The 9,604-nt window shown below is 38.7% G+C and overlaps 2 protein-coding genes across 2 annotated transcripts; both read right to left on the bottom strand.

The window, feature by feature from the left end:
• Positions 1-6: 6 nt before the first annotated feature.
• LOC124234575 (myosin-8-like) lies at positions 7-4,158 on the bottom strand (the record flags this gene model as incomplete). The annotated part of the gene is made up of 5 exons (XM_046651914.1): positions 4,103-4,158; positions 3,833-3,956; positions 3,599-3,735; positions 1,844-2,099; positions 7-131 (listed from the first exon to the last, which is right to left on the bottom strand). Coding segments are annotated over exons 1-5 (698 nt in total), but the record flags the coding sequence as incomplete, so codon positions are not given.
• Positions 4,159-4,270: 112 nt separating this feature from the next.
• Positions 4,271-9,595, bottom strand: LOC124234576 (myosin-8-like; the record flags this gene model as incomplete). The annotated part of the gene is made up of 7 exons (XM_046651915.1): positions 4,271-4,440; positions 4,526-4,613; positions 6,251-6,318; positions 6,428-6,737; positions 7,660-7,830; positions 9,240-9,389; positions 9,506-9,595. Coding segments are annotated over 7 exons (1,020 nt in total), but the record flags the coding sequence as incomplete, so codon positions are not given.
• Between the last annotated feature and the right edge of the window lie 9 nt (positions 9,596-9,604).

Below are 9,604 nucleotides of genomic sequence, written 5' to 3'. Positions count from 1 at the left end.
GTCAGCTCAGCGTTGATCTCTTCCTCATCCTCAGCTCTCTCAGTCACCTCCTTGATTTTGGCCTCCAGCTGGATTTTGTTTTTAATTAGTTGCTCACACCTTTCCTCTGCATCAGCCAGGGCGTCAGCTTCCTGTAGAGAGATTCATTGGGATATTTAGAGAATTTGTTACTTATTTTAAACTTGTTCTTTGCACAAAATAGTAGTGTTTACTGAATTCTGATGAATTTCTCAGCATGAATATAAATTAAAGTTAATTGAACATTATTACATGACTTGGAGAAATGCAGCTAATTAGAAGTGAGACTATAGATTTAGAAGCAAATTAGTGTGAAAAATGATTGTATTGAAGCAATCGACTATTTTAAAAAGTAGTGTGTAGAAGAGTGGAAGGATCAAAGGAAGCCTGGGTTCTTGCCCCAAATTTGCCTGCAAATGTACAACCTTGGGCAAATTGCTTTATTCCTCTTACTTTCAATTATCTTATATGTAAGGAAGGGGGTTGGAATACATGATTGCTAAGAGCATTTCAGCTGTAATATTCAAAGATTTTCACTTAGTCAATTGGTTAGTTTTGGTTTTGATCATTCCTCACTCACCTCAAACAACTAGTTGCTAGATTAAATTTAAAACAGAAAAGAAAAAGAACTTAAGTAATTTTATGCCTATGAGTACATTTCCAGGCAGGAATTTTTAATACACTCAAAACCTTCCTGATAGTCCACAAGAGTGCTATAATTGTCCAAAATTTCCAATTTAAGCATTACCTATTAGTCTCAAAATGAATTTTAAAATATAAAGTACATGTAATTTTGAGAAAATATATAGCTCCATAAAGTTTTTATAAGTGACTAAAGGACTCAAATAAAAATCAGTTCAGCCACTAACTTATTAGATTACTCTGGCCTGGGGAATTTCTTTAACTTCTCAGTGTTTGTTTTGTTCATATCTTGAGTTTTTAAAATGCTTAAATGGATGATAATGGGGGATCTCCCAAAGTCCCTTTGCTTTTATTTTCAATAGTGATACACTCAACAGATATTACTCACTGACTGATGATACACCTATGAAAAGAGGTTAAGATCAAGAGGCTGTGATCCTATGCTTTTGGGAAAATGAAACCTTTGTATAAGTGAAATTAGAAGGAAAAGTTGAAAATAGCTTAAAAAGTTTAGGAAAATTATCCTTTTCACGGGTTTCTTCATGACGGTCGGTGTTGGGCTTGTTGGACCGAGAAATGGGAGGTTGTGTTTGGCCAGAGCGCTGCTGCCAAACCTCCTGCAGATTCTGATGACAGCTCCTTCCTGAACCAATAAACAGAGGCCTTAAGAACTTGGGATCTGTGTCAAAGGAAGACTCACAGAGGCACTTTGCTCTGCCTCACAGCCTGCTGGTGCAGTTCGGGTAACTGCAAATAAATTTACTGAGCTGAAACTCAGGGGTTGGGGAAAAGGGATACAGAGAGGAATAAGAATAACTGGCTTTCTTGATTTTAAGTACAGTCTCATTCACTTGGATTCAGAAAAGATGACTATCCCTTTAAGGCTGGGATGGAGTTGGCAAGGCAAACTGAGTTTTGGGGACCTGCCTTTAAATGTCTCCCTTCACGACTGGAAAGTCGTGATGTGATGTCGTTAAATACGTTCTTCAGCCTTCCTCCTCTATTTGTAATTTGGAAGTGATTGTGCCTTACTTCCTCATAGGCGTGTTGAAAGTTAAGTGAACTCGTAAAAAAAGCAACTCAAGATTTTCTTTTTCAAGAAAAGGCCTTTTGTAAATTCAAAGTGTCTGTGAATTCTAGAAAAGCTCTGTAACATGGTGCATTGAGAATACAGCACACTCACTGATTGAACCTGGAGTTGCAGGTCATTTTTTTCTTTCAAGAGAGTGACCATTTTCTCCTCCAGTTCCTTCCTTTTTGCCTCTGACTTGGCGAGTTCGTCTTTGGTTTTCTGAAACTCCTCCTTCATGGTGGCCATCTCCTTCTCAGTCTCCGCGCTCTTGAGGAGCGGCTTGATCTTGAAGAACAGTTTCATCCAGGGCCAGTGCTTGACGTTCATGAAGGCTCGTACATTATACTGGATGCAGAAGAGGGCTTCTCTAAAATGACGTAAAAGCATGAGTGCAGGATGATCCATTAGAGACAATGTCATTGCTATGGTTATTTTTTTACACGCAAACTCCCCTTTTAGTGACTCCCCTACTGTAACCGATATGTCAGATTTTGTATATGTTAGATGCAGGCTTTATGCACACACACGTCCTCACACTCACACTCAGTAGTCCTCAGTGTAACCACTTTGCTGATGTATACTGCTCATATTGAACAATTCTGTGTTCTCAAGTTCCTATCAAACCAGCAAAGACGTTGACTTTAGTGGGGGAATGCTTGGCAAGTATGAGTGACACGTACCATTTTAAGATCATTTGAAATATTACAGTATTAGTGGTCTTGGAGTGGATGTGGCAGTTGTAAGTTGATTGTAATGCTTGGCTGTGGGCATACAGATATGAACTGTGAAATGGCGTAGGTTGCTTTCTGAATTGCTCCATCTAAATTGATCTTATGATTTATTGTGTTTTCCTTGAAGCCTTTCCTCTTACTTTAATCACCCCTGAATTATCCACTTTATAAACTCATTTTGTTAGCTTCTTCAGATAATATACTGGCTTTTCTCAAATTACTTCAAATGCCTCATTCTTACCTGCTCAATTAGTTTGTTAATATTCACAGGGCGTTCAGCATGGGTTGAGCTCCAAAATTTGTTTATTTAAATAAAATTTAAAAATGGTAATAAAAGATAACCCTTCTGCAAACTATAGCAATGGACTGGCAAGGTTTGAACTTGTAGCGATATGTACGTCTCTTCAAGCTTGCTAAACTGGAAATTCTATTTCTATACATCTAATTTATAAGAACCGTAACTCTGAGAAGGCAGATACCATGACACAAACTATGATGTAGGTACATGGAAAAGACTTAGGAACACTTATAACGCAGACCTAAATAAGTAAAGATGAACAAAATGAATGCAAAATCTGTGTGTAACGACAGGGAATGCAGTAGTACAGGGTGGATAGAGCTTAATTAGAGAAAGGATGAGGTTAATTAGAGAAAGGAGAAAAGGAAATTTTGAATTTGTAAATAGATAAATTAGGATGAGAGGAGAGAGCTTATGCAAACATGAAAATGGGAGATAAGCAAATTGTTTAGCTTGCCTGGGAAAGTCTGTGTGGTTGGAAATGATAAATGAGGTGGGGAATAGAGAGGGCCTTGACAGCCGTGCAAGACAACTTGGACTTGACGTGGGAGACCAGGGGGAACCACAAACTGAACTATGGTGATGAAAATAGTGCTTACTGCAAGTTATTCCTGCAGCTGTATGTGAGATGGATGGAAAGGGAGAAATTGGAGGGAAGAGGGAAGTTTTGGAGGGAATCCACGTGTAAGGGGTTGAGCAAAGGCTGCTGTGTTGTAGGACTGAGTTCTGAACTGGGTGAGAGGCACATTTTAGCTATAAAATGAAAGAGTGAATGAGGAAGGCTGATTTATAGTCCCTAAGGGACACTACAATTCTGATATGTTGCATGGTTGTTACCTCCTTTGCAACATCTTCTGATATTCTACCCTCATTAGGAATCCCCTACAGACGGCTTGAGTTCTTGTTATAATCTGGGCCAACTTTTCATCTCTCATTTCTTCCAGGAGACCCAGAAGGCCAGCTTTGAAGAAAACCTGCAGAAAGGGAGAGTCACAAGTCATTCCTATACTACAGGAGACACAGAAATGACAGAAGGTACTTGGATCAGGTGTAAATAAATAATAGCTATACCTTTGTATGTCCAAATTTATACTGGGTGTGATCAATATCAATAGAGGCAAGAAGTTTCTCAGAAGCCTTCTTGCTGTCGATGAACTGTCCCTCTGGAATAGCACTTGCATTTAAAAGTTTGTATCTGTTCAGTCAAAGAAAGGAAGAATGATTAGGAAGATGTGAACATCTGTGAAAGTCAAATGATACCCAAAAGAAACATTAATAAAAATCTCAGAGAAAAAGTAGAAGTAGAAAATCCAACTGTCCTTTAAGTTCAGTTAGTAAAACAATATGATTTTTTTGTGGTCTAATGCATGCTCCTTCATATTTTTAAGAAATGCCATCTTTTCTAGCCTGTTATTCTGTTCTACCGTCGCAAGACTATATTATTTGACTTCTTAATGTTATAATATTTACTAAGCAAGATACATGAAATACAATGAACAGGGGACAACAATTACGATGATTAAATATTCACAGCATTCAGTGAAATACAACAGAGACTGGCCTTTGTTTAAAATCCCCATATAAGATCCTGCTTGGGAATCCCTTCCTGCAGATGCGGATGCCTTCCAGCACACCATTGCACCTCAGCTGGTGCAGGACAAGTTCATGCTCCATGGCCCCTAAAAATATATCAGAGGGCTTACTGCTGGGCACTGAGTTTTCAGACTTGTGCCTGTTTGGCTATTTCATGCTCTTATATCTTACCAGGAGTTTTGGTTTCATTGGGAATGATACACCGTACGAAGTGAGGGTGTGTGCTCCTCAGATTGGTCATCAGTTTATTTAAATTTTCCTAGAAAACCAGATAAAAGGGAATTGATGAGAAAGTTCTATTTCAGATTGCTTTTTTTGTAATTATATGGAACAAACCTAGGCACTCTGTTAACTGTTAGGTATAAGTCTGTGAGGCTTCCGTTGCTTTGTATTTTAAAGATCTTAAGAGTTCCAGCATGCCAATGAACCAAAAGGCCAAAGTGCTGGGACCAACTGCAGCTCTCCAAGGTATTTGTTTATAACGCCTAGGATCTATGCTGTAAACAAACTGCACATTCAGTAGCCTTGAAGCGCAGGAAGTCTTCTCCACCAGGAATCAAAAGACCAAAGACTGTGGTCTCGCTCTGCCACTGATGAGCTGCTTGACTCTAAAATCCTGTTTGTCTCTCCAGGCCTCATCTGAAAATAGTTGAGATTACCTCTGAGGTCTCTTACATCTCTCTCAGTGCTAATACTTTTCACAGTAGTAATTCGGTAACCTAGGTTAGCAATTGTCCCAACTTTTGACATTCCTTCCTCAAGTTTGTTATTCTCTGGGACTTGTAACCTCTTGTTTTGTATTGTTTTTTGAAGAGTCTAAAATCATGAGACTGTACAACTTTGTGCGGGTGGATCTTGTGTACCTGAGAATGATCCACAGTCTGAAGCATCTGGGGGGAGTTACTCCCTGGGGGGAGTTACTCCAGAAATAGAGTCAGTGTTTATGACAGATGATGATGTTTTACTTTACCGTAGAAAGCTCACATGTAAATATTTCTGAATATTTCTTAGGTATACTCTTTGAGAAGGCAGAGATTTGTTTGAGGTTTTTTTCACATCTCAGTTACCCATTAGGAAATAAACAAAACAAGTGATGTGAGTTTCTAATCTTGAAAACATATACAAGGATAAGTTGATGAAACTGGAGTCTATTTGGTGAGATAATGCAAATTGGTAGTGAGACAGGAAAAGAACAGGGCAGTTTTCCTGTTTAGGTCATAGGTCATATGTGCATTTTAGTTTTAAAAGGAATGGGCCTTAGCCGTACAAATTCTGACAAACCAGCTGTTAGTCCAGACATTTTGTACACTCCCCTTTAGACGAGCTAGTTTTTAAGCCACCTAAATCAGATTAGTTTTAGTAAAATTATTATTATTATTTCAACATCAAGAAATACTTTCTAGCTTAATCATCCATCTAAATCACTAGGCCTGGCTTTAGATGATTTTCGGCTATTACAAAAAATTAAATCCACCTCAGAGGACAAAGATGTATTTTGGTGGAAGGGTGTCCTAAAGAGTGTGTCTCAACCTTATTGTCAAAGAGGAGCTCAGGAACATTCTTAAAAGGCAACATTAGTGGGATAACGATATGGCCTTCCACAGAGATAGTCTTGAAGTTCAGCTAAACTTCTTTAAATATCAGGCTTATTATATAATAAGCAAGCTTCTGAGGACATTTTGGCAGTCCTGAGTACGTTAGATGATCGTAATAAGGAATAATGGGTGAAGCATCCGACCCTACAGGAGAAGTATTGCTTCGGCTGTACCCTGACAAGAATGAATATTTAAAGTGATTCCTATTAACATTCCATTCCCTCCTAATTTATTCCAAATGCAATAATTATGATAATTCATAGAAACTGAATAAGTTTTTCAAATTAAATTTATACTTTACCCTGAAAAGGGCTGACACAGTCTGGAAAGAAGAGCCCTTCTTCTTAGCACCTTTCTTTGCGCTGCTGTCTGAGGTAAAAAGAAAACCCATCAATTAAAGTAGAATCCCAGGGGTTGGAATGATATGTGAACATTCTGTGGGAACAGGTTTAATTTAGATTAAGGGCACAGAAAGTACCTGCTTCAGCACTAGCATATGTGGAAAAGAGACTGGCCAGAGTCTTCATTGCAGACTTCTGGTACAGCCCAACCACGGTGTCATTCAGGGGGTCCTTATTCTTATCAAGCCAGCCAGTAATGTTGTAGTCCACAGTGCCAGCGTAGTGGATCAGCGAGAAGTGGGCCTCAGCTTTGCCTTTGACAACCTTGGGCTTCTGGAAGTTGGCAGACTTGCCCAGGTGCTGGTCATACAGCTTGTTCTTGAAGGAGGTGTCTGTGGCCTTGGGGAACATGCACTCCTCTTCCAGGATGGAGAAGATGCCCAGTGGCTGAATTCAGAAAAGTAAACATTGGTGGCAACCTACCTTTTCTCAAAAGATATACATAGGGGCTGTCATTTGATCAAATTATGAAACAGTAATTTTCTAATTTGTTCTGATATCAATTAAATATATTTGTAAAGTAAACCAGGGTCACAGCTCAAATAAGCCCTTTTGTTATCACTAGAATGACTTTTTCACCCTTTTTTCTCATATTCAGTCCACAGCATCATTTTCAATGAAGAGAATAGACAGATACAAACTCCAAATGTCAGCACAGCATGTGGGGGCGATTTGTTAAAATGTTCTGTATTTATTGCACTTTTTCCCTATTGAGTGAATTAACTTATTGTTAAAGTTCTGTTTTACTATGAAAAGGACTTGCTGACTTAGAATGATGTTTACTTTATATGCAATAATTAAACAGTATAAATAACCCAAACCTTATTTAAGACATTTTGTGTATTTATTCTCCTTAAAGACAGATTATGAGGAAGCATAAGCAATTTGACTTCTTGACTTCAAGATTATCTTTTATATAAGCCCCAGTTGTGTTACAAGTGCATTCATTTTTATTTAGAAAAAAGACTTTATTTCTGATGCTGACACTTTGATCATAATGGAGATGGATTTAGAACTAATGAGATAGTTCTTCTAGTGAAGGGGACCATCTCAATAGAATTTTCAGTGCTGCTTTAAAATTAGATTCGAGTCAGTGTTAGAACAAAACGGGTTAGAACAAAATGAAACTAAACATTCTCTCATCCTTCTTATGTAAAAGTTGAAAGGAGAAGGTTAATTCTAAACAGTAATTTTTTAATTTTTTCTGATATCAATCTATGAAAGATTACAGTAATACTTTCTGGAGTTGCTTAAGACACTCGGAAGAGTTATCCTTATGATTCATCCTTTCTTTAGAAGTCAGACAGACCTTCTCGATGAGCTCAATGCAGGCAGCCAGGTCCATGCCGAAGTCGATGAACGTCCACTCGATGCCCTCCTTCTTGTACTCCTCCTGCTCCAGCACGAACATGTGGTGGTTGAAAAACTGTTGCAGTTTCTCGTTGGTGAAGTTGATGCACAGCTGCTCCAGGCTGTTGAACTGCACAAAACAAAATTTCCAACATTAAATGGATTTTTTTGTTCAGTAAGGAAGATAGGCTCTGAGCTAACATCTGTTCCAATCTTCCTCTTTTTGCTTGAGGAAGATTGTCACTGAGCTAACATCTGTACCAGTCTTCCTCTATTTTGTATGTGGGACGCTGCCACAGCATGGCTTGTAGGTCTGCACCCAGGATTTGAACCGGTGAACCCGAGGCTGCCAAAACGGAGCGTGTAAACCTAACCACTATGCCACCGGGGTGGCCCCTTAAATGGATTTTTATTGAAGTAAATTCATTACTGAAAAAATATTTTGTTGAAAAAATGTGGAATATAGTAATAAAATAAATTTTAATTTAGTTGTTCTTTCAAAAATCCCAGGGGAAAAAATGATTATTTTTGACATGACCCTTTTTCATGAATTCCGGGCATTATTTAAGGGCACAGGTGTCAATCACACAGCAAGAGTTCTGGTAGAATCCACCTCCTACCACCTCTAAGATTGCATGGGCATTAATATACATTAAAAGTACAATCTTGATCTTCTGAGTTATGGTTCAGCTTTAAGGGTGAAAGTAATTTATGGGAAAGCCTCACTTCTTTTATTACCCCCACTCCCTAATTCAAGATGAAAGTTCACATTTTCACTTTTGGCTGTCACGTTATTAAGGAAAGCTTATCTTAAGACCTTTAATTGATGTTAAGTAAAGCTTATCTTCAGGATAAGTTAAGGAAATGTTACATTATTAAGGAAATGTCACGTTATTAAGGAAAGCTTATCTTAACACCTTTAATTGATGTACAACGTGAGGTCTGTGAAAATAGAGACCTGATGTGGTCTAGCAGTTGAAGATCTGAAAGAATCTTTGTAATAATTTCTGTCCTCATTTCATAGATGATGAAGTTGATGCCCTGGCAGGGAAATGGTGTGTGTCAGGTGAACCAGGAAAAGAGGAAAGACTATGAACTGTGTCTATGCTTCTACCTTTAGGCCCTTTCTCCTACATGGGGTGTGTGGACCAAAAGCTGCAGATCTGGGTTCCTGTCCTGGCTTTGTCTTCTATGGTGGTAGGATCTTTAGCAAGTGTTTTGATTTTCCTGCACCTCAATTTCTCCACATGTAATTAGCAGTAATAGTAATTACTCCTTCATGGGTTGTTTTGAAGATTAAATGAGGTAATATTTTGAAGTACTTAGTATAGTGCCAGAAATACACTGACTTCTTGATAAATGTTACCTATTATTATATTCTGTTATATCATAGATATTTTGGAGGTAACTCTTGTTCTAGGTGCAGTGTTGGAGAAAGCAATGTGGACACTACAAATGTAAATGAATTATGATTATGTCTAGTATATCAAAGCCCAGATTGCCTTCCTCCCACTTTTTATGAATATGAAGATAACTCACATCAAAGATCTCAAAGCCAGCGATGTCCAAGACCCCGATGAAGTACTGCCTGGGCTGCTTGGTGTCCAGCTGCTGGTTGATGCGGGCGACCATCCAGAGGAACATCTTCTCGTAGACGGCTTTGGCCAGAGCACCGACTGCGTTGTACACCTTCATAGACAGAGTAATGTTTGTTGGTGTTAGTAAAGGCATTATTAATGGAATAATGTTTGTTGGCACTGTTAAAGGCCTGGGAGATGTGTGATTCATTGAGGTCGTGCACTTACCTGCTGCACAGTCTGGCCTTTGGTGACATACTCATTGCCGACCTTGACCCTGGGGTAGCAGAGGGCTTTGAGCAGGTCAGCAGAGTTCAGACTCTGGAG

Source organism: Equus quagga, unplaced genomic scaffold, assembly GCF_021613505.1.
Source record: "Equus quagga isolate Etosha38 unplaced genomic scaffold, UCLA_HA_Equagga_1.0 91718_RagTag, whole genome shotgun sequence".
In the NCBI taxonomy this organism is placed as follows: domain Eukaryota; kingdom Metazoa; phylum Chordata; class Mammalia; order Perissodactyla; family Equidae; genus Equus; species Equus quagga.
This window is presented reverse-complemented; position numbering and strand designations above follow the sequence as displayed.